Below are 23,825 nucleotides of genomic sequence, written 5' to 3' on the forward strand. Positions count from 1 at the left end.
GAACGATACGTCACATAAGGTAAGGAGCTAAGCAGTGTTCTGAATTTAGTCGGGGTTTAATCCATCGACGAAGTAGAATCCACTGATTTGGAAATTTCACATTCAGATCAGCGGCAATTTCACAGATCAAGCAAGTCTTACAAAATCAAAACTATGATTTAACATATCAAAAATCCCCACAAGGTGTTTCATTTCAACAAAAATCCCCACAAGGTTTACAAAGATAATCTTTTGCGGGTGGTTTCCACTGGTGACTGTGACTAACCAAAACACCAAGCTACCGTCGCCTCTACGAATCAAAACATAAACTCGCCGAAATATGTTAACAGGACTGCGTTCAGAATGCACTCTCCTTTTTGAGCTTCGTCAGCTCCTGCCTGATGATTCCGGCCCTCTTTACATACACAAAAATAAAACAACATTTTACAAAGACAAATTAACCAGTGAACGAATTACCAACATAAACACGTAAAGAGAGAAGACTGGGCTCAGGCAGTCATCAGATGGGGTTTTTTGAATCTTCAATTATTCACTTTGTATCAAAAGATTCATGCTTTTACAAAGTAGGAGCTAGGATGCAATTTTTCCCCATTGAAAGTTGTAAATCATGCATAACAGAACTGAAAAAATGATTTTCGCTGCCGGTAGAAATTGCAAAGGCCAAGCCCGGCATAAACTTTCCAGATTTTAGAAGCTAGTGATACCTAATTGGCAAGTGTCTTAACTTCAATGAATTTCGGCATTTGGTGTGAAAAAGGGAAGGTAAGGACCGAAACCCTCAATGGTTTTTGTCAACTTCTCACACATTGAATATAAATCTTATGAACATACAAAACTAGAAATTGAACACACAAGAGGTTCAGTTTTTAGAAAAGAAAAATGAGAGATTAATAACTCACCTTGATCTTTGCCAACATGAGCTTAAACCTATCGAAATCGTTAAGTGCAGCTCTTCTCTTCTGCACAACCAGCTTCCTGCCCCATGAGCTCTTCTCCCATTTGTTCTTTACGTCTGCCAACCACATTACGGAAAAACTCAATTAAGTTGGTAACAAAATAAAATTGGATACGCCTCAAATCCTCATCTTTCCATATTCACTCAATTGTCGAAACTCACCAGCAGCCTCCATTGCAGCAATCAGAGTCTTCTTGTTCGGAACCCTTTTGATGTCGATTTTGATATCGGTCAGTGAAAGCCTTTTGAAGTTCAATTGTGTCCTCACCATGTCAGGTGCATCAACCAGAGCCTGCAGAACAAACAGCAAGTCTGTCAAATCCTTGCAAAATAATTAATACATAACAATGTACTTACATAAACTCAAAATCTGCTTATTTTCCTGTAAAATTTCATCAAATCTCTGCTTAATTTCATATAATAAGTCACAATATCTGATTAATTTCTTACAATATTTTCATGAAAAATCTGATTAAACAAACACATACCCATTATTTTACTCGGCGTTGTAATCGTAAAGCAGAAAGCTTTGAGGCAAAATGCATTGAGGAAAACTGGCATTGTGCGTAAATAAAAGCCAGAACATACCCTGTTTTGGTCGATGACATCGACGATGACGACGAGCCTGCCGTAGTCTTTGCCGTAGTTGACGAGAGCAACTCGTCCGATCTCCACGTATCTCTTGAACGGCATTTTTCCAGAGGATCTGACAAAATCCGGCAGAGGAGTCGGAGAAGATGAGTGAGAGGCAAGAGTGGAGAGCTAGGGTTTGGGTTGTGAAGAAATAGGGTTTTGTTCAAGCTGAGCGGGAATCCGCTGCGGTCGAGGGAATGATGCTTGAAAAAATTATCTTTTCTGTTGTACCCTTATATGTTCTTCTTTTTACAATGAAGTCCTTCATACCGTTGGGACCAAACCAATTTTATAACTTTAGGAATGTTATTATTTAACAGAGGTGTAGTTAAAAAGTATTATATATCAATTTATTTAGGAGGCTTTAATGAAAAGGGTTTAGACCAACAAATATTTAACCAAAAACCATCCTAAAATGTTATTTAACCAAAAGGACTCTTTAATAAAAAACCATAAAAAACTATTGTCTACCTTTTTCATGCCCTAATCCTGCTCTTCCTCGTCATCGTCCTCATCCTCTTATATGTACCACAAACAATGTATAGTGTTAGTATTTTATTCCAATCAGATCCAATAAGGACCTACGGTCCCGGTGATGTACGTACATGTCAGGCGTCTATAAATAGGAAAAAAAAAAGAACCAAAACATAAAACTGTTTCTGGAAAAAAAAAAATCAGATACAGTGTTTTTTTTTTCTGTGCACAAACAAACACTGTATCTGGAAATAAAAGAACCAAATTCCAGAAACAGTCTATGTTTTAACCTTTGATTGTTTCTTTTCTTTCATGCATCAGTTGATTATATTTAAGAAATAGAATGCTTATTTTGCTTTGAATCCAAATACAATGAATTTCACTATTTCTTTACTAGCTTACATTTAAGAAATAGTGTGTCTATTTCATTTAGATCCAGAAACAGTGACTTAGATTCCAGAAACAGTATTACTTAAAATTCAGAAACAGTTTATTTTTACAGTCCAGAAACAATGACCCGTCATTATTATTGAATAACATGCCGATCTCAAATTTATTTTCTGAAGAAATAAACGATGAACACCACTAACGAAGAAAAATTGAAAAACAATACATTGAATTTATGAATAATAACGACGATCACGTTTTAACGAAATAATACAAAATATAAATTAAATAGCATGATGATCTATATTTTTGTTTCAAAGAAAAAGAAGAAGGTATGCAAAACAACGATGAACTCCATTAACGACGAAAATCTCGAACTCAACCTAAAAAAGTTAGGGGTAAAATCGACAAATCATATTTTATTATAGTTAGGCTATTTTTAGTTGGACTACTTTATATGGGCTTTGTACTAATCGTTAAACAAAACTTTTAACATGGTTTTTTATTAAAACTAAAAAATTTCAAGCCCTTTGCATTAATTTTCCTATTTATTTATCCTCAATGAATGTTGTATTTCCTAAATAGGATTCTTTGGACGCCATGTATTTATTTCTTGCATATTTTTTGTTCTCATTGACAATTATAACTATGTTGTCTTTAATGAATGTTGTAATTACTAAATAGGATTCTTGGGTAACAAGACTATATGGAGCCATGGGACTAAGAAAAATTATAACATTTATAATATAGAGTTATTCCAGTATATTATTGGTTTAAAGTTGTCATCAAAATATTTTGGATTTTAAGAAGGTTATTTCATTATAGAGTTGTGACAGCCCGTCCCGAAATATTTTATCGATGGTGTGAAATGACTTATATGCCCTTTAATCGTTGAGTCGTGTGTGTGTAAATGGGCTAAGATTTTGGACCAATTAGTTCTATTCCTAAGTAATTGGAACCAATTAGAACTAAAAGGCTTAAGGTTTTGTTTGATTGGCTGCAAACTGGACCACACACATTCTCACCCTCCCGTTGACTCTCTTTTTCCTTCCTTCTTGGATTTTCTTCCATTTTCCGTACAACCCGTACGGTCATCATTCAACCAACTCCATCTCTCACAGATCGAGTTCGTGGAGACCATTTTCAAGTTCCTTGCAAGCTTAGTAGTAGAGCTATACCATTTGTTTGGAGGAAGAACCTCAGAAACCCAAGAAACCAGAAGCTCCGCGCGTGAGGTACAATGCTTCAAGTGTGATCGCGGAGGTTTCATCGAGTTTTAAGGTTCTAATGAGCTTTAGAACTTCTTCATGAAGCTCATGGAAGAATTTTGGAAGGTTTTGAACGTCAGGAAGCTCGGGTTTGGCGAGTTGCAGAGGTGGCCAAATTATCGAAGTTTTCTCGACGAGATTTAGTGGGTTTTAGGACCTAAAAGTGGTAAGAATTTGTTCCTCTCATCCTAAGCTTCATTTTGGTGAAAATTTCAGGGATTTTGGTTGAGAAATGGATGAGATATTGAAGTTATAAGTTTTTCCAGTTTCTGGTGATCACAGCAGCGGCCTGCACTGGACTCCGGCGAACCAAGGAAGAAGGAAGCGAATATTCCGTCAAAGTTGACGAAATATTCTAACGGTGTCATGTATCTTTAATGACATATGCTTTTATTTAATGGAATATTCTCTAACGCCGTTAGGGAATCCGTCAGTGTGCCAGGCACATGCGCGTGGGTGATCGGAATATTTTTTCTAAAAATATGGGGATGTTCGTGCGGTTGAGTAGATCACGGTGGTATATTCAAATACCCCAGTTGAGCAATATATGAGAATTTATTAGCTAGTTTTGTTTATATGCTTAAAAATAACTTTAAATAGTTGTTTCGCATATAGGTGAGACCTATCCTGAGGACGAGTGCAGTCAAGTAAGGCTCGGGGGTTACGACCCTTCCACATATCAGTAAGTGGGCTTTTGGTTTTTAGTATATATATATACTTGGTATTTTTCCCAAAAAACTTAATTAAATGGTTTGATACTTTGAAATGCCATGTCAAATGCGCTTTATGTTTAATTGTGCATTATTATGGTTACGTATATATTGTTGCTCAACATTGTGGACGCTCAGGTAAGCTTCAGGTGAGTATATTGATGGTAGTGAGTACATTAGTGCTGAAATATATTTCGAGCTTATTATCCTGCACCTCGGTGTTAGTGCTCCGCTCGAGGACATGGCCTAGCCTTCACGTGATCGTTCACCTCCCGCACCACACGCTCACCTTGGATCCAAGGCAGGTGCCAGCATGTCATACAGACCACTTTAGGTGGTTCCGACTCGTAGGTGACTTGTGATACTTCGCACAGCCTTCACGTGACCGTAGCACTTGAGCGTATTTATTTACACCTAGCCTGTCGTACAGACCACTTTAGGTGGTTCTGACTTGTGTGCAGAGAACTAGTTGATGAGTTATAGATCCAGCCGTAATGGTCACGTTAGGTGACTCCGACTAACATACCATTTCAAATTGGTTTATTGCACCTGACTTACTTATTTTTTGCTGAGATTTGACATGGTATATTTGTGGAATTGTTATTTCAAATTTGGTTTTGAGCTATAACATGTATGCTATTTTATGTGAATTATACGGGTTTTACAGCAAATGGTTACTACTTTTGATAAATTAAATGGTTTTGAAAAACTTTGTTTTTGCCCACTCACACTTTCTGTTTTGCGCCCCTCCAGGTTTTAGGTAAGAGTACTCGTTGGTGGCTCACGAGGAATTGACGGTGGTTCTGACAGATCATCACAAATGTAGGACCATCTTTGGTATTATATAATTAGTATTCGTCCTGCTGGACTGCACTTAGGCTACCTACGCTCTGGTTATGTGTAGTCACACTTATTCTCGTCTTTCACCTTATCTCAACTAGTGCTCTAGTTGGTTTGGTTTTTATTTATTCGCATTTCTTTATATCGTTATTCTTCCGCACTGCGCAAATGGCTACGTCACCCTCACGTGACGGCCATCATGTCTTGATTTAGGTCGGGGTGTGTCAAAGTATTACTTTATAGAAATTTTACTGTATTTTTTTTAAATGGCTTGTAGTTATACTAGTGGCAGTGCTTCTTTATACTTAATTTTTAATAATTAGTTGAGGACAAAAAATTTAAAATGACTCATTTTACTTTTAAAATGATTAAATTTAGAAGAAGAAAAAAATTTTGGACTCCAAACACACTTGAAGTACTTTCTTCAAAAAAACACTGAGGTGAAAATGAACTTTTTTTCATTTGTACCCCTCGATTTCTAGGTCGGTTCCCTAATATTTAAAAATGTAACCATTTTCTTTGGTTTGTAAAATTTAAAAATGTAACCATTTTCTTTGGTTTGTAAAATCTTTTAACATTTTTTTGTACACTTTAGTAACTTGTTCAAGGGAAAGATTTAACAAGACATTGTAAATTTCATAACCATCTTTCTATTTGTATTTATCAACCTTCAGTTTAGTTTTGAGTCTCGTACATTGACTAACTTGAACCGTCAAATTTATCGCTTTTTCTTATTTATTTTTATTTATTTTTATAGTTTTCACCACCAAGATGAGCAAAGTTACAAAGCAACGTCCGATTTGACGGAAAATTTGACATAAAGGCAAATTGGTACGCTTAAAAAATTAGACGGTTTCCTTTCCGTCCATTGGAGTGGTGGGGGTCCCCGTGTGTGTATTGCCGCTTCCGGCTATAACTATAATCCAAAAAAGGGCTCGTATAAAATAAAAAAACAAATTTACCGTTGAAGCAAAAATGGATGCCAGACTTTCTTCCTTTCCTATAATATTCCTGCGCTTTCTTCGCTCCCATCTCTCTTTCTCTCCAATCCGTGTGAATTTTTTCCACCATCTTGAAGAATAGTTCAGAGGGGTTGCAGCAATTACAATCCTAATTTGAATTTCTACTACTCCAGTTAGTGAAGGTATTAGAAATCTACATTTTTTGAATGTTTTGAATGCATTAGATGTGTAGAAACAACATGATGAACATAAATAAGATATGTGAATCTGGGGTTCTCTTGTATCTGGGATTTTTTTCATAAAGTTTTAATCTTGGGATATGTTTAAACGTTTAAATCATTGAACGCAAAGGGGATTTTGGGTTTATCTGGTAGATTGTTTTGAGATATTGAAATGTGAAAACTTTGCATTGGAGATAGAGATTATGTAAAATGATATAATGTTGGGCAAATCTGGTATTTTGGGCATCTGATAAACGGTGGTGATGTATTGTGGGATGATCCCATATGTTTGTTTCGTTTTCGAGTATATGTGATCTTCTTAGTGTTTATGTTTAAGAGATAATGCTGACGCTGTACTTGAATTTAGGTGCCCGGACAAAGAAAAGGCGAAAGCGATTGAATTGGTTGTATCTTGGATGCTTGGTTGTGGGGGAGAATGGCATTGTTTTTTATGAAGAAAGCTTCAACAGCTGAGTTGGATGCTTTCTATCCTGTTAGACCAGAATGCCAAGTTGACATCCCGAAGACACACTTTAGGCTCAGGGTATGCCCTTTTCACTTCATTTTGTTGCTAATTTATCTTTTAGTTCTGTCTAACACAATTGATTTCAATCACCTTATGGAACAGTTTCATTCTGGTAAGATCATTCTAGTGTTTTTCCATTGAAAAGATATGGTTATGCACTCTAGTGTTTTTCCATTGAAAAGATATGGTTATGCACCTTCATTGCTGAATCGCAACATGATTACTTTCTTGTACTTTTACTGGTGTGTCACACTCCTGCTGAGCACGTGTGATCCATGCTTATAAGTATCAACTTTTGCAGGCGGGGAAAACTCTTAGTGAAAGAAGATGGCATGCTGCGTTCTCTGAAGATGGTCATTTGGATATAGCTAAAGTGCTTAGACGAATCCAACGAGGGGTAACCATCCGTTTATTTGTAACTTCTTCTTTCGTTAGGATCTATTGTTGGAGGTGGGTGGTTGTTTTGTATTATTGTGTGTGTTTCGTCACTTGTGTTATTGAGTTGTGTACCCAACAAAAGAAAAAAAAAGTAGACGTTAAATTTTAATGTACGTAGGATTTGCAAACGCATCATATATAATTTTTAGCCTTGCTGATGTTAGATACACCACATGATGTTGCTCCTTTGGTGCACTCAAAGTTCAAATTGTATGCGTAAGATGTTTAGTATATATCTTCTTACTTCATTTGTTATACTAGGGCGTCCATCCTGCAATCAAAGGTGTAGTTTGGGAGTTCTTGTTAGGTTGCTTTGATCCAAATAGCACCTTCGATGAACGAAATCAGCTCAGGCAATGCCGGAGGTAATACTTATTTTTTATTTTTTATTGCAATCTAATATTTAGAAGATGGCTCTCAATTTAATCGTCATCAAAAGCAACGGAGCACCCATGAAACTCCTCTTACATCAATCCACAGATATTTTTAATATGAACATAACCTCATGATGCTGGAGCCATGCAAAGATCCTGGTTCTTTAAGTTTTGAATTGCTCTAGAGTAACATCTTTTGGGAGTATGGATGGTTACAACATGGGGTTTTACGTTTTTTTTTTCTTTGCTTGGTTTTTGGTGTTAGACCTAAGCCTGTGCTGTAGTTTTTTGGTAGATAAAGAGGGGTGTAGGTGAAATGTGAGGTTAGTGAGGCTTGGAAGGGGTAAAGATTTTATTTCTAGTCAAGTATGCACCGCTAGGTGGTTTTTCGTATTCTAATTTCCCCTTACATTTTTTCCCTTAACAAAAAAGTCCTATTGGCATGCTGTACCTCAACTCCATCTTACATTCTTTATTTTGATTTAATGTATAACGTGCCATTTTAGGGAGCAGTACAACAGATTGAAGGCTGAATGCCAGAAGATGGTTCCAGTTATTGGCAGTGGAAAATTTCTTACAACACCAATCATCACAGATGATGGCCAACCGATAGAAGAATCAGCAAATGGCAATATGAGAGAGGATGCAAACCATGCTTCTTCAGACAAGAAAGTGATTCAGTGGAAGCTTTTCTTGCATCAAATTGGTACATATCTGTTGCATATATGTTGCAAAACTATATTATTTGGATAAGTTGTAAACCGATGACCCAACCTACCTTTTACCACTTGACACAGTTTCATTTTTCTGTTGCTCTCATGGTACAGTTTTTCTCACTGGGAAGAAAACCCAGAAAACTACCTTAACTTGACACTTGTTTTTCTTTTCTTGAGGGAAATACTTTACACTTTTTATTCATGTATGAATGCGCAGCATATATATTTGATTATTTATGATATTTCCAATGGTAATTTAACTGTTTTCATAGCTCAAATTATGAACCATACACATTTGATTATCTTATGGTTATTTTACCATCTGCTCACTATTAGATTTTTTCTTTTTCAATACTATATAAGCTCTGAACCTTTATCTATTTCGGTATCTTATGGTTATTTTTACGTATGTTAACTATTAGAAGTGATTACTCAACTGGGGGATTTGGCTTGTAGGTTTGGATGTTGCTCGCACGGATCGAACACTAGTCTTTTATGAGAGTCCAGCTAATCAGGCAAAACTTTGGGACATTCTTTCAATTTATGCTTGGGTGGACAATGATATTGGTTATGTTCAAGGTGAATGTTTCTGAATCTCAGTGATATTCTATTAAAGTTGAACAGTATTAAGTGACATTTATAATGGGCACATTTGAGCAGGAATGAATGATATATGCTCGCCAATGGTAATTCTTATTGAAAATGAAGCAGATGCCTATTGGTGTTTCGAACGTACTATGCGGAGGCTGGTATGTTTTCATTCTTACCTTGATGGTACTATTGGTGGTTGCATGTTTTGATAGAACAGTGTTGACTGCCTCTTGTTGCTGTTCATTGTCCATGAACTTGTTATGAGTGATTCCGAACAGGTAGTATATTGTGACCAGTTTAAACTGGGATCTAGGTTTTGTTTAAACTGGGATCTAGTATTTGACTAGCATGAGCAATATTGGTTGTCTTATTCTTCCTGTAGACTGAGTCCTGACTGCTCAAATTCATCATGTAGACTAGAATGGACAGTTGAGAAAGGTGTTCCAAGAATGGATGTGAGGGTGTTAAGAATCAAGATGGATGATTGGCAGACCTAGAAGGTATCTTGGAAATTGTTTCCCATAAAACATTGTAAATGGATTTCTTAACGATATAATTAGCTGAAGTTCTCTAGTCAGCGGGTACATGAATGTTGGCTGTGCTGAATCTGTCAGGCGCTGCACTAGTAAATAAGGGCAACATGATTCAGCATTAGGCATCAAAAGTCAGATCAAGTAGTCAAGTTTCAATTGTTAAATCAACTCTTAAACTTATAGTCAAGTTAAATGTGGCATAATTAACCTTAGATTATACTGGTAAGGAGTTTTTTAGTTTGTTCTGCTGAACTGGATTGGATTACAACATCTACTAATCATCTGGTTTCATCGATGGTGTGTTTAATTCCCTTCTGATAGAGATCATGCATGACAAGAAAATAAGAAGTGTTAAGTTCTCTTTTGGGGGCCTTGAGGCTGATTATTTGTCTTGTTCATTTTTATTATTTACCGCTGACAAATTTTCTTTATATGATCTGTTAGATGATTTGTGCTTGTGATATGCTTCTGTTATGGTATAATTCAGATTCCTGCTTTTGTTTCAAAAACAGAGAGAGAATTTTAGGTGTAGTGCGAGTTCAATAGGGGTGCAATCTCAGCTGGGTACACTCTCCCAAGTAATCAGAACTATTGATCCTAAACTTCATCAGCACCTTGGTAATACTTGCTCTGTGCATGTCAACTAACACAGGTCCATCATACTCTGCTAAAATTCCTTTTCCATCTTATTGACAGATGATCTAGATGGCGGGGAGTATTTATTTGCTTTTCGCATGTTAATGGTCCTGTTCCGAAGAGAGTTTTCCTTTGTGGATTCACTGTATCTGTGGGAGGTGAGTAGGAAAAACGTACCTATTTGCCATACTGTGGATTCATGCTGTCGATTTCTGATGTGAATTCAAACTGTGGGTCTTGTGAATCTCAATGTAATTAATGTATTAAGGTGTATTTTTTTCGTTGCTTTCCTTCATAAGCTTGTTTTAAGACAGTAATAGATTGGTTTCAGCTGATGTGGGCCATGGAATACAACCCAAACATTTTCTCATCGTATGAAGTTCCAAGTGGTGCTACTACACCACCAAATGTAAATGACAAAGAACTAAAGCAATATGGCAAGTTCGAGAGAAACATTGTGAAGACAGGATACACAGAACAACATGGTGCACTTTCTGTCTTTCTTGTTGCAAGTGTTCTTGAGACCAAAAATAAGCAACTTTTAAAGGAGGCTAAGGGTCTAGATGATGTTGTCTCGGTCTCTCTCTCTCTCTCTCTCTCATATATTCCGATGCAACTCATGTTACTTTTTTGTGTTCACTAATTTCGTATTGGTCTCCAGATCTTAGGTGACATAACCGGAAATCTGGATGCTAAAAAGGCATGTAACGAGGCATTGAGGATTCACAAAAAGTACCTGAAGGTATGTATCCATCTAAAGCAAAGCATAACCAGGGCACTTTGTTTTATTTAGTGATTGTGAGATTTTTGAAAACTTGATTATAATTCCTCTTCTCCGGATAAAGAAAACACAAAAATAAATTCCAGATAAATGCTTCTTCAAAAGATTTATAGAGAAGAGTGAGCATGGTAGAGGAGGCTCTTTCCTTGATTTAGAAACTGAAGGATTTCTTCGCCTTTTACTCTTGCAGACCGTGAAGTCATAGATGTTTTCCCGGGCTATCAACTTTGTTCATCGAAATTTTGCACCCAAGTGATGGTGAGTTGGTGACATGGGCAGACAGCTACAATTTTCTGGTCACTTTTTTCGTTATGTTTTCTTTCTAGTTAGCTCTCTCTCTTTCTCTCTCTCTCTCTCTCTCTCTAACAACAAGAACATGCTAAGGACAATTCTTGAAGATGACATTTTCAACCTAATAACATGAATTCGATCGACTTTGATGGTGTTTTGAGTTGCGTGGGATTAGACTTTGCTGTTTATAAAGGAATACTTGGGAAGAGAGGTGGATTAAAACTCATTGCATGATAATATGGTGCTTTAATTTGCATTTAACTTTGATTTGAATGGAAATTGGAAACTTAGTTGGGAGAATGAGGGACAATGCATCTTGGTTTACAAGGAAGGAGCTTAATTGTTGTTTACCAAATTACAAAGTAGAATTTTGACGAAATTGTTAAAGGATTTAGGGGAAGGGTGAGTTTTGAACCTAGGCGCTATGGGTAGGACTCAATACTCTATCCACTAGGATATTGGACTACATGCTAATTTGTAACACCAGTACAAATTGTCATATGCAACTAAGTATTTACACAACAACAAAAGTATACGTACGCTTGTTAATTTGAAGTTGTATTGAGTGTCAAAGGGTAATTAAGCATTCCAAACCCCAAATTAATACAATCAATGACCAACCATTTCACTAGAAGAAGAAAAAAACCACATAAACCCAACAAAAAAGACCTGGTCATTGCAAGTAGCCTGTAATTCAAGCAGTTAAGAGCTTTTACTCCTACAGCCGTAATCTAAAGTTCGATATTTCTTTAAGCCCCTCCCCAATTTTGCTTGTATAAAAAACTGGCTAGCTATCTTGAAGCATGAGAGCAAGTCCATGCAGAAGCAACATACAAACTAGTATCCTTCCACCCAAGCCTAATAGTCCCATCTCCTTGCACAAGGCTGTACCCATGTGTAGGAGGAAACATATTCAATATCAACTGTGCTTGTGCCATTGAATTTCCACTCATCTCTACTTGCATGAACTCACTTCTTGCCCCAAGTTCACTCCTCCACTGCCGGAACTTGTCCTCGCCGCTTCTTGCCGGGCCTCCAATCGCCAATATGTTGTTGATTTCTCTATAAAACATACTATGCTCCACCTTGTGCCTGCTAGGGTTGTCACTGGGCAAGTATGATTCTAGTGAATCAAACATTGTCGAATAGTAATGTAACGACCCAACAAAACGGTCCAAAAATGAGCCACTATGTGACATGTCTTGCTCTACCAATGTGACAAGTCTTGGTGCTAGTTCTTCGATGAGTCTCAACGTTTTCCAGTCGGAGCCGGTTGCATCATACAACGAATGTTGCAGCCAGTGCACGGCGAGGGTCTCCCCTCGCTGTACTTGCACCATGGAAGCATCTACCTCGCCAACTGTCCTTACAATGGGATGAAATTCGAATGATAGTCCAAGCCGCTTAGCAAAATTCGAGAGCTGCTTTCCGGTCTCCAAAAGAATTTCCGATGATGTGCCCACACCGGTCATTCTCAGGTGTGGAGGACCCTCCATGCGTGTGGCGAGAATGTGAAACAAGGCTGGCCATTGCAAACCCTGCAAACAATATATATCGATGTTAGCTAACATGAGGGAAACAACTCGTTCATGCAAAATCACAGTTTGACGCATATAAAAAAATAACTCATTAAATACATATGAGATTAAACATGATTGTCAGAACTGATTGGAATTAATGTCTAATTCTAATGGAAGGAGGCAAGTATTATCCGTAAGGTACTATCGAAATTTCGAACCATATATACCTGCATGATGTCGAGGTCAAGAATGTGAACCCTATCGCGGTGGTGAAAGGCCTCGAGGATGGCTTGGTTCGAAGTGAAGTGGGCAAATTTGATGAAAGGAGAGATGGTATTGAAGACTTGAAAAGCACTATGAACGCTTTTGTAGTTGATCAATGGAGAGCAAATGCCTAACCAGGAGCTGATAACCCTACTAGCCATGGCCTTGGCGAAATAGGCCACCACGCGCTCAGCGCATGATGGTCCATACGGCGAGGCCATATGGGTTAGCTCAAGGAGCATCCGATGGGCCTCGGGGAGGTTGTCAACGGAGATGGCAACAGCACATTCGAAGAGGAGGGTGATTAGGGTTAAGCCATGCTCATCGAGCTTACTCATATTATTCCCTCCTCTTGCTCTTACGTCGCTATTATCTGCATGGAGTTGAAGTTCATTGCCCCATTGGAGCTCATGATGCTCATGCTCACCATAGCTTCTCCGTGGGACTTTCCTCGGACTAATTAAATCGGTGGAAAGTGATGACGGGACAAAATAGTCCTCAGACGTCTGTAACGTATCGGTGGAGGCCGTGTTGGTGGTGGCGGGTTCAGGCAAGTCGTCGATGAGGTGTTTCGTTATGTGCTCCACCCACTGAGAGAGTTCACTCCTCTCCAAGTTTATAAACCGGTTTTCGACGGGCTTGGGATTGGGGATGGGATTATTTTGGAAGCCAGTAACATTAGGGTTGGGATAATTAATCCACGGTTCGTGGGATTGGATTATGTTGACAGTCCCGTGAGCCATTTCAAATTCTGCTATCATTAAGATTGCAAAGCTGGGCAGGGAGAAAATAATGAAGGGGAGATGGTGGTAAGGAGATGGAGTTTATTTTTAAAGGTGGTGGCCAAAAGAAAAGGTCGTGGGCATGACATAGCAGAATTTTGGCATTTATTTGGCATGGAAGGGATGGCCGGCATATCCAAGACATACAGAAGAGGCTAACTGGCTACAAGCCAAGACCTACGTAACCCAGGTAGTGATTTTTCTTATATATTAATTATATAAATGGATAGAATATAGGGTCATTCAGAAAAAAGAAAATCGGTACAAATGAAATTTAAAAATATGGGTACATATTAAAATTTAAAATTATAGATACAAATTAAAACTAAAAATAATATTGGTGAAAAAAAAGAGAGTACAAATTAAGATAGAAATATATGAAAAATACTAAAAAGTGTTGTGGTCTATTTTTATCTAACAAAATAGAGAGGGCCGGCGGCAGTGGGAGAGAGAAGAGAGATGTGTGTTTGTAGGATTGTAGGGGAATGTGTGTGTTGTTATCCCTCCTACATTGTGCCTTTATTTATAGTAGTAAAGGGAGAGAAGATATTCCTTCTCCTCCAAGTAATACAAGTTGTAATAGGAAAGGATAACTAGAATCAAATCTAATCTAGGATTTACACAATCATACTTATTCTAGGAATGTTTACAACACTCCCCCTTGAGTGTGCAAATACTTAAGGTAGATTCAGCATCATGCAGAAGTTGAGGAAGTCGACTCGTCGGCACTGATTCCAAGAAACAACGCTTATTCTCAATAAGGTAGGAACTTGCATAAGTAGTAAGTCTCACTAAAAAAAAACCCTAAGGCTATGGCAAAAACCCAAGTAGGGACAAAATCCATAGTCTAAGGAAAAATGCGTAAGAAATGAAAAGTCAAAAGAAACGTCTATAGGACGTCATCAGGGATATGACCAGCCCAAGGTGGGTGCCTCGTTAAAACCTAGTTAGGTAGCAAAAACCCAGTGGGAAAAATGCTCCTAATCGTAGGGAAAAAGAGTACATTAAGATCAAGCAAGTATCCAGAAGATACTCCCCCTGAGTTTGACATAATTCCAAAGAGAAATAGCAAAGTTACAACTCAGAAAGTTTACGCATACCAATTCCATGAACAAGCTTCTGAAACGTCGCATTCGGTAGTGATTTGGTGAAGAGGTCGGCCAGATTGTCTTGTGATCGGATTTGCGTGACTTCAATCTTCTGATGCTCTTGTTGTTGATGTGTAAAGAAGAACTTTGGCGCAATATGCTTGGTGTTGTCTCCTTTAATGTAACCCTTCTTGAGCTGTTCGATGCAAGCTGCGTTGTCTTAAAAAATCGTCGTCGGGGCATTAACGGCAGGATGAAGATCACAGGAGCTTCGAATATGGCCCATTACTGCTCTCAACCAAAAGCATTCCCGAGTTGCTTCATGTAAGGCGAGAATTTCAGCATGGTTAGACGAAGTGGCAACTAAGGTCTGTTTAGTTGACCTCCAAGATATTGCGGTGCCTCCAACGGTAAAGACATAACCCGTTTGAGAACGCGCCTTGTGCGGATCAGATAAGTATCCAGCGTCGGCATAACCAACAAGGCAAGAATCAACCCGATGAGCATAGGGTGCGGCATCACTCGAGGATTCGTAGGGATATAATAAGCCCAAATCTGTAGTACCCTTAAGGTAACGGAAGATGTCTTTCACGCCAGTCCAATGTCTGCGTGTTGGTGCATTGCTGTATCTTGCCAAAAGATTAACAGCGAAGGAGATGTCGGGTCTAGTGCATTGAGCTAAGTACAATAAAGCGCCTATCGTACTTAGATAAGGAACTTCAGGCTCTAAAATCTCTTCATCATCTTCCTTCGGACGGAAGGGATCTCGATTTGCATCTAGCGTACGAACGACCATAGGAGTACTCGAAGACTTCGCTTTATCCTCATTAAAACGGTGCAACACCTTCTGGGTGTAGTTCGATTGATGTACTAAGATTCCATCCGAACAATGCTCTATCTCGAGACCGAGACAGTATCGAGTCTTTCCTAGATCTTTCATCTCAAATTCCGACTTTAGGTGCGAAGCAGTTCTCGCGAGCTCTTCAGGAGTTCCGATGAGATTCATGTCATCGACATATACTGCAACAATCGCAAATCCGGAATGTGACTTCTTAATGAACGCACAAGGGCATAGTTCGTTGTTCACATATCCCTGACTAGTCAAATACTCACTCAGACGGTTATACCACATTCTTCCGGATTGTTTCAAACCGTATAGTGAACGCCTCAGCCGAATTGAGAGCGTGTTCCGGGGTTTGGAAATATTTGAACCAGTCAATGTAAGTCATTTGGGAACTTTCATATAAATTTCCGTATCAAGATCCCCATAGAGATACGCGGTTACTACGTCTATCAGCTACATATCCAGTTTTTCGGAAACTACCAAACTGATAAGGTATCGAAAAGTAATCACATCCATAACGAGTGAGTAAGTTTCGTCATAGTCAATCTCGGGACGTTGTGAGAAACCTTGTGCTACAAGACGAGCTTTGTAACGCACAATTTCGTTCTTCTCATTATGCTTCCGAACGAAAACCCACTTGTATTGGCTTCACATGTGGAGGAGTAGGAACTACAGGTCCAAACACTTTACGTTTTGCAAGTGAATCAAGTTCGACTTGGATTGCTTGTTTCCAGTTTGACCAATCAGCTCTACGTCGACATTCATCAACGGAACGCGGTTCAATGTCATCGCTCAACATGATCTCAGTAGCTACTGCAAATGCTAATGCATCGTCGACAATCATCTCATTTCTACGCCACACATCATCTAAGCTAGCATAATAGACCGAAATCTCATGATTCTCGGGAGGAGGATTCGTCTCTTCAAGGACGCTTCCATAATCTAGAATTTCCTCATGAGTTGGGTAAATTGAGTAAGCGATAGTCGGATTCACAGTAGGCTCTTCAAGACCTTGTGCCGTGGTTTTCCTCTTCCAGGGGTGTGAATCCTTTGAACCAAGGGGTCTGCCACGTTTTTGTGTAGGGGCAGATGATTGGCTAGCCGCTAATGTACGTGGATCACCAGAATTGGCGTCCCGAGCTTCCAGGAGGGTAGTCCATCGTACATTTGGTACATCTATCTTTGCAGGCGTATTTGCAGTTGGAATATGTGATCTTGTCACGCGCGCTAGATTGGTGAAAGCATCTGGCATGCTCTGAGCTATGCTCTGGAGATCTAATATGCGCTGCACTTCAGCTTCAGACTGAGCGGTGCAGGGATCTAAATGAGACAAAGTGGGAGTCGTCCACGATAATTCGCGTCGTTCATTAGGAACGTTGACGTTCTTATCTCCCTCTAACGGCGGGAAGACTGTCTCATAGAAGTGATAATCCGCGAAACGAGCGGTAAACAGATCGCCTGTCAAAGGTTCTAAGTAACGAATAATCGAAGGAGAATCATATCCGACATAGATTCCCATCCTTCGCTGAGGCCCCATTTTTGTACGTAAGGGCGGCGAAATCGGCATATAGACCGCACAACCAAAAACGCGCAGATGCGATATGTCGGGTTCGCATCCGATGACCAACTGAAGGGCACTAAATGGTTGTGTCACAACAGGCCTCAGGCGGACCAACTTTGCTGCGTGCAATATTGCATGGCCCCAAGCAGCGATCGAGAACTTGGTACGTATGACCAATGATCGAGTAATCATTTGTAAACGCTTAATGAAAGCCTCTGCCAGGCCGTTCTGGGTGTGAACATAGGGTACATGATGTTTAACTTCAACCCCAACCGACATGCAATAGTCATCAAAAGTTTTAGATGTGAATTCTCCAGCATTATCCAATCGAATAGATTTGATCGGATAATCAGGGTGGTGAGCTCTAAGCTTGATAACCTGAGCCAACAGTTTGGAGAATGCAGCGTTCCTTGTGGACAACAAGCACACGTGTGACCAACGTGTAAAAGCGTCAACCAAAACCATAAAATATCTAAATGGTCCGTAGGGAGGTTGAATCGGTCCACAAATGTCCCCCTGAATCTGTTGTAGAAAAATGGGAGGATTCGAACGAATCTTGTCATAAGAAGGCTTAGTAATAAGCTTTCCCATAGAACATGTTTGACATGCGATTTCATGGATCGAACCTAAGCTTTGGGTTAGTGGATGCCCGTGTGAAGTTTTGAGGATACGGCGCATCGCTATTCGTCCAGGATGTCCCAAACGATCATGCCAAAGTGTAATTTCGTGCGCGGTCCCTGTGGTAGGGCCAGCCACATAATGGCATTCGATGGGGCGTATGGTCGTAGTATACAGACCACTCGAGTTACGCTCCATCTTCTCTAGAATACGCTTCTGGCCATATTCGTAAGAAGTTACGCATAGAAATTCAACTCCGTTTTCTACGTGGGTTTCAGCGTGGTAATTGTTATCTCTAATGTCCTTGAAACTTAGTAACGTTCTTCCGGAACGTGGAGAATAGAGTGCCTCAGCAATGGTCAAGATTGTACCATTGGACAACATTATACGTGCCTTACCGTATCCTTCTATCAGGTTGGATGGGCCTGAGAGGGTTGTCAGAGGTGCATTCTTAGGTACGAAGTTAGTGAAATAGATGCGTTCACGCAAAACAGTATACGTGGTTGCACTATCTGCCAGACAACTAACTTTCCCACTAGTCATACCTAGAATGAAAAATTAATTTGAATTGGTCACATGCATAAAAGTTTATAAAAACAAGTATCAATTCAAAATAATTTCATTTATTCAAGGATTAAAATTGAATATCCAAAATAAATCGCCAACTAATAATCCAAAACATGAAGGAAAATTGTTCAAAATCAACCAAAAACAAGGTGGGGTGCGGCCACTAGGTGGAATTCGGCCCCAATTGTCTTATTTCAACTAAAAAAAAGTCTATGTCTAAGATTCTAATCTTCCATAAGAGTGGTATCCTCCTGAAAGTCAGAAACCTCCATCTTTGTAGTCTCCGGTTCGTCCACTTGCATGAAGTTTGATTCAAACTTCTTACGACAAGAATGATATTCATCTACAACCTTCTTGGGAGCACGGCAAATACGGGACCAATGGTCATTTGAACCACAACGATAACACATATCGTCATTCATTGTGGCAAGTGCTTTGCCCTTATTCTTGAAGTTCGGGGCCTTAGGAGCGAGGTTTGGGCTCTTCTGGGCTTTGTTTCCTCCCTTGGATGAGCTTTGACTCTGTTGACCTTGGTGGGATGGCTTCTGGCTGCCCTTACCACGTCTCTTTTGGCGTTTTGGGTGCTGATTAGTGCTATAATGTGCTTCAGGCATAGCAATAGCCCCAGTAGGTCGAGCTTGATGATTCTTCATCAACAGCTGGTTCTGCTTTTCAGCAAGAAGTAAACACAGAGATCAAATCCGAGAACTTAGTGAACTTCTGAGCTTTATATTGTTGCTGCAGGACAATATTAGAAGCAGAAAAGGTCGAGTAGGTCTTCTCCAGGAGATCCTCTTCAGTCAAAGTTTCATTGCAAAACTTGAGAAGTGATCGGATTCGACAAACTTCAGAATTATATTCATTCACAGACTTAAAGTCTTGGAAGCGCAAGTGCTGCCAGTCGTGTCTTGCTTTAGGCAAGAATATGTCCTTTTGGTGATCGAAACGATCAACCAAAGCGACCCATAATGCACGTGGATCCTCCTCATCAAGGTACTCAGTTTGCAGAGCGTTATGAATATGTCTTCGGATGAAGATCATAGCAGTGGCTTTTTTAGCTTCGCCAACAGGTTTAGTTGTTGCTTCTTCAATAGCAGGACGCAAGTTCTTGGCAGTGAGGTGGAGCTTCACATCTTGAACCCACTTGAGGTAGTTCCTTCCAAAGACCTCCAAAGCGGTGAAGTCAAGTTTGTTCAAATTCGACATGTTCCTATCACAAATAAATGGACAAGATGTGGTTAGTGTAATGGAGAAAAATTAATCCATTCACATAGGAGTAGAACATACAGGTTCTAATAGACATGTATTGGTTTAATTTTGCATGAAAAACTTCGGGTTTTCATGGGTAATATGTTTTAAGAGAAAACTTCAGGTTTTCAAACAAGGCATGTTTATAAGAAACTTCGGGTTTCAAAGTAATTATGAACTTCAGGTTCATATATTCCTGCAGGCAAACACAAATATATATGCAAACAAATATGCAACAAATATATGCAAAAATATTGTATAATTATAATTGAATTAATTTATTTGGTCTTCGGGGCCAAAGTAAAGTGTGGGTGAAAATAAAAAAACCCATATTATTTAAAAATAGTAAATAATAAAATCGCGGGGCCTAAAAATATAGGCCGAGAATCCCCAGGTGTAGGCTGCAGGCCCACGGGGTGAGAAGGGAATGGGCTGCTGCAGGCCTACCGCCCCAAAATTTTTTTTTTCTTTCCGCGCGCGGGCCACTTCAGGTTGGCCCAAAAAAAACAAAAAAAATTTCTTTTTTTTCGGTCTGGGCCGCAGGAGGCGAGCCCAGGAAATAAACAAACAAACAAAAAATTTTGTCTTTGCGGGCTGGGTCGCTACAAGCGAGCCCAGCAAATATTTGTTTTTTCCATATGGGGCTGAGAGACAGAGCCCGAATAGGGCTCGGGGAAAGGTCCAAAAAAATCCTAGCCGTGCTGGGTGTGCTTGGCAGGGGAAGAAAACCGGAAAAAGGTGGACGGCGCCACTGCAGGTGGTCGTGTCGAGGTTGTTGGAGCTCAGAGTGAGTCACGGTTGTCGTGGACAACCACAGAGATAAGGAAATCTCAACGTATCAACAACTATAAAACCCTAAAAAAATTGAAATCGAATTAAAAAAATCCGACGAGATTCCGGTGAATCTCAGTTCAATTTGAAATGTGGGACGACTTCTAGTCGTCGGCGACGTGAACCAGAGGTTCAAAGCAATGGCTGCAGGCCATGCCGTGGCCAATGGACACCATGAAAGGTGTCGGGGTTGGTTTGCTGGGGACGCGATGGGCGTCGGGCTCTCGGCTCGGGAAAGCATGGGGATGCAGGCTGCAGGCCTTGCAAAAAGATAGGCTAGCCATCGCAGGTTGCGGGCTTGGTTGCGTTGTAGCCTTGCGTGATGCAAAGGTACGGGTTCGTAGAACCCTAATTCCCCAATCGCAAATTTTTTTTTTTTTCAATTATATTATATGCATGTATAATTCTAATGAATCACATATTTACGTTGATGCATATGCAAATAATAGTTTCAATGCATGTACATATGTAAGATTCAATTCATGGCAAATATCAAATTCACATAATTGTAGCAATTTTGGTGATGAAGCATACATAATTTATGTAGAATCTAAAATACGTTAAACGTAAAGTTGGGTCATGCATCATGGTGAATGTTCATGCTATCAGGGCTTGCAAAATATCGAGTTAAAAGCCGTTGTTTGGAAAGAACCTGATTGCGTGATGATATGGATGAACTGGTTTGATGCAGAAAAAAAATCTCCAACGTTAGATTCCTAAGCGCAGCGGTAGGAGCGTGCTGATAACGTGTTGTGGTCTATTTTTATCTAACAAAATAGAGAGGGCCGGCGGCAGTGGGAGAGAGAAGAGAGATGTGTGTTTGTAGGATTGTAGGGGAATGTGTGTGTTGTTATCCCTCCTACATTATGCCTTTATTTATAGTAGTAAAGGGAGAGAAGATATTCCTTCTCCTCCAAGTAATACAAGTTGTAATAGGAAAGGATAACTAGAATCAAATCTAATCTAGGATTTACACAATCATACTTATTCTAGGAATGTTTACAACAAAAAGATATATTTGGCAAATGTGTGTGTATATATATATATATATGTATATGTATATGTATATTTAATTAAGATGTTCTAGTTATATTGAGTCTATGTCACTATCCATGTATGTAACCTAAATTACTAGTTCTGTTACTTGCATTTTTTTTCCTTTCTTTTCAAATCAGTGATCAGTTGGTGGCGAAGCCACGACGATGCTATCTTTTTGGGAGTCGGAATGATTCACAGATGCATTTCAGCCTCTACTTAACACCATCGTATGATTTATCAGCGTCAGGAATCAAACCCAAAACAAGTGAAATACATGCTTGAAATTCACCCCAACCGCTGGGCAATCCTGTGGTGGTTTTGTTACTTACATCTCAAACGTTATATGTTTTGAATTATGTAGGTAAGCATGAAAAATTGCTTGTCATTGAGCTATAAAACTCATATTATTTCTTATACAAGTGATGACATGCTTAATTAAGTTATTTATAATATAATGGAGATGAAATTGCAAATCAAGAAGGTGAGGAAAGAAACAACTAACCCACTAAACACATCAAGCAGTCGTTAATGATCGATGGCTGCTCTTAATTTATTTTTTTCATTTTAAATGTTTTAATATATTTCATCAAATAATTGGATTGTCTCAACTGCCGGTCCTAAGATTTTGAGTTCTGCTAATACATTCTAAGTTTGAAACTCTTCAACGAAACATTCTCAGTGCTGTTCATTTTTAACGAAAAATCACATTTTAACATTTTCTTGGTATTATTCATTACAACTTTATTTGTCATTTTTCATTAAAACTAAAGTTTGTTTGAACTTTTTGTTAGTTTCCATTTCTTTATATTATTATAATAATTTTGAATTTTCCTTTATCTCTTTAGTAATAATAAAATGTTTTTTTTATTTTAAAAATATTGGCCCACTTGATAAGACATTTTTTTGCTACAGACCTAAATAAATTATTCCCAAAATTTTGTTTGCTTTTCTGGGTTGGATTGGACCATGTCCTTCAGTACTAATAAATTACTAATTATGCATATAAAAAAGTACTCTTAATTTGACGATTTCTTGATTAACAGCACCATACTTCAGAGATTTGTCCAAATTTGAAAGACTAATTTTTCTTTGGCGTACGTTAAAAACTTTCGGCCTGTTATTTTAAGATTCAGAAATAGTCGCCGGAGAAACCCTTCAACCAATGCTCAAATTTTCTCGAAACCCCTCAGTCAATCTTTGAACACTGCTTGAAGTGCTCGCACTCTATTCAAGTGGTTAAAATTTGAAAAATAACAAAAGCAAAGAAGTTTGAAAATCCTTAAAGTATCAAATTTGATTACTTATAAAAAAATTCACGGATAACAATACTCATGTTTGACTCTTACAAATAACGAGTTTGATTCATGGTTATAATTGAATCATTATATAACTTAAATAAATCTCATTCTTGAAATATCGTGTTTGAAACCATTTGGTCATGATATCTCATTTTCCTCCAGAAATTCGGCCAGCAAAATCTTCCTCTGATGCCACCTTTTGGAGGTATAGAAAACCAACCCACAGTTCATGGAGCACATCTTCTCTGAAGTCATTCGTCAAACTTTTTGTTTTCAGACACAACAAATAGAGAGTGAATCGGAAGCCATCAAACTTGTCAAGATCCAGGGTGCAAGTCCTAGTCAACCAGTTTGGATCCATCCTAGTTCTATTTTCTTTGTTGGAGGGGAGAAAAATTCGATTAGGGTTTTGTTTGTTTTTGCAGAATCAAACTAGGGAATTAGTTGATCGTTTTAAATATTATATTTCCATATTTAGCTTTTCGTATCTAAAATCTACAAAATGATGAAAGATACATGTTTCACTTTTCCCGTATGTGGTAAAGTTTCAAAGCTTTTGAACTTGTTTGATGTTTTTAAACTTATTGAAAGCACATTTAAAGAAAATATTTTTGTTCCAAAGTGTTTTCCAAGATTCACTTGTATAGTTCTCCAACATGTATTTTTTTTTTGTTTACTTTCATTTATTATTAATAAAATTGGTGGAGAAGGGACGGGGAGCGGGTGGTCTTTTCTAGGGTTAAATCCTCACCTAGGATAGGTGCCTCGCACGCGACCATTGTCCAAGAGCTAATATGGTCTAATCTTTCTACATTTGAGGAAAAAAAATC

General features: G+C 38.7%; 3 protein-coding genes across 5 annotated transcripts; 1 reads left to right on the forward strand and 2 right to left on the reverse strand.

The window, feature by feature from the left end:
- Positions 1-70: 70 nt before the first annotated feature.
- Positions 71-1,738, reverse strand: LOC126585406 (60S ribosomal protein L14-1-like). Its single transcript, XM_050249836.1, has 4 exons — positions 1,544-1,738; positions 1,118-1,247; positions 900-1,012; positions 71-394 (listed from the first exon to the last, which is right to left on the reverse strand). The coding sequence occupies exons 1-4, from the start codon at positions 1,646-1,648 to the stop codon at positions 338-340; spliced, it is 405 nt and encodes a 134-aa protein (XP_050105793.1). The 5' UTR covers positions 1,649-1,738; the 3' UTR covers positions 71-337.
- Positions 1,739-6,218: 4,480 nt separating this feature from the next.
- LOC126585398 (uncharacterized) lies at positions 6,219-11,479 on the forward strand. Of its 3 annotated transcripts, none has more exons than XR_007610480.1 (12): positions 6,219-6,411; positions 6,818-6,994; positions 7,278-7,373; positions 7,676-7,779; positions 8,295-8,494; positions 8,961-9,083; positions 9,165-9,253; positions 10,141-10,246; positions 10,325-10,422; positions 10,596-10,749; positions 10,926-11,006; positions 11,236-11,479. XR_007610480.1 is itself a non-coding variant. In XM_050249820.1 (12 exons), exons 2-12 carry the CDS (start codon positions 6,887-6,889, stop codon positions 11,248-11,250), a joined length of 1,266 nt encoding a protein of 421 aa, XP_050105777.1. In that variant the 5' UTR covers positions 6,220-6,411; positions 6,818-6,886; the 3' UTR covers positions 11,251-11,479. The 3 variants fall into 3 exon arrangements, 2 of the variants coding, with proteins under 2 accessions (XP_050105778.1, XP_050105777.1); XM_050249820.1 differs by having other exon boundaries at positions 6,220-6,411; positions 10,596-10,841; XM_050249821.1 differs by lacking the exons at positions 10,926-11,006; positions 11,236-11,479 and having other exon boundaries at positions 10,585-10,732.
- Positions 11,480-11,988: 509 nt separating this feature from the next.
- Positions 11,989-13,917, reverse strand: LOC126585395 (protein SCARECROW 1-like). The gene is made up of 2 exons (XM_050249815.1): positions 13,084-13,917; positions 11,989-12,874 (listed from the first exon to the last, which is right to left on the reverse strand). Exons 1-2 carry the CDS (start codon positions 13,879-13,881, stop codon positions 12,128-12,130), a joined length of 1,545 nt encoding a protein of 514 aa, XP_050105772.1. The 5' UTR covers positions 13,882-13,917; the 3' UTR covers positions 11,989-12,127.
- Positions 13,918-23,825: the final 9,908 nt, after the last annotated feature.

The sequence above is a fragment of the Malus sylvestris genome, chromosome 10 (genome assembly GCF_916048215.2).
Source record: "Malus sylvestris chromosome 10, drMalSylv7.2, whole genome shotgun sequence".
Classification (NCBI taxonomy): domain Eukaryota; kingdom Viridiplantae; phylum Streptophyta; class Magnoliopsida; order Rosales; family Rosaceae; genus Malus; species Malus sylvestris.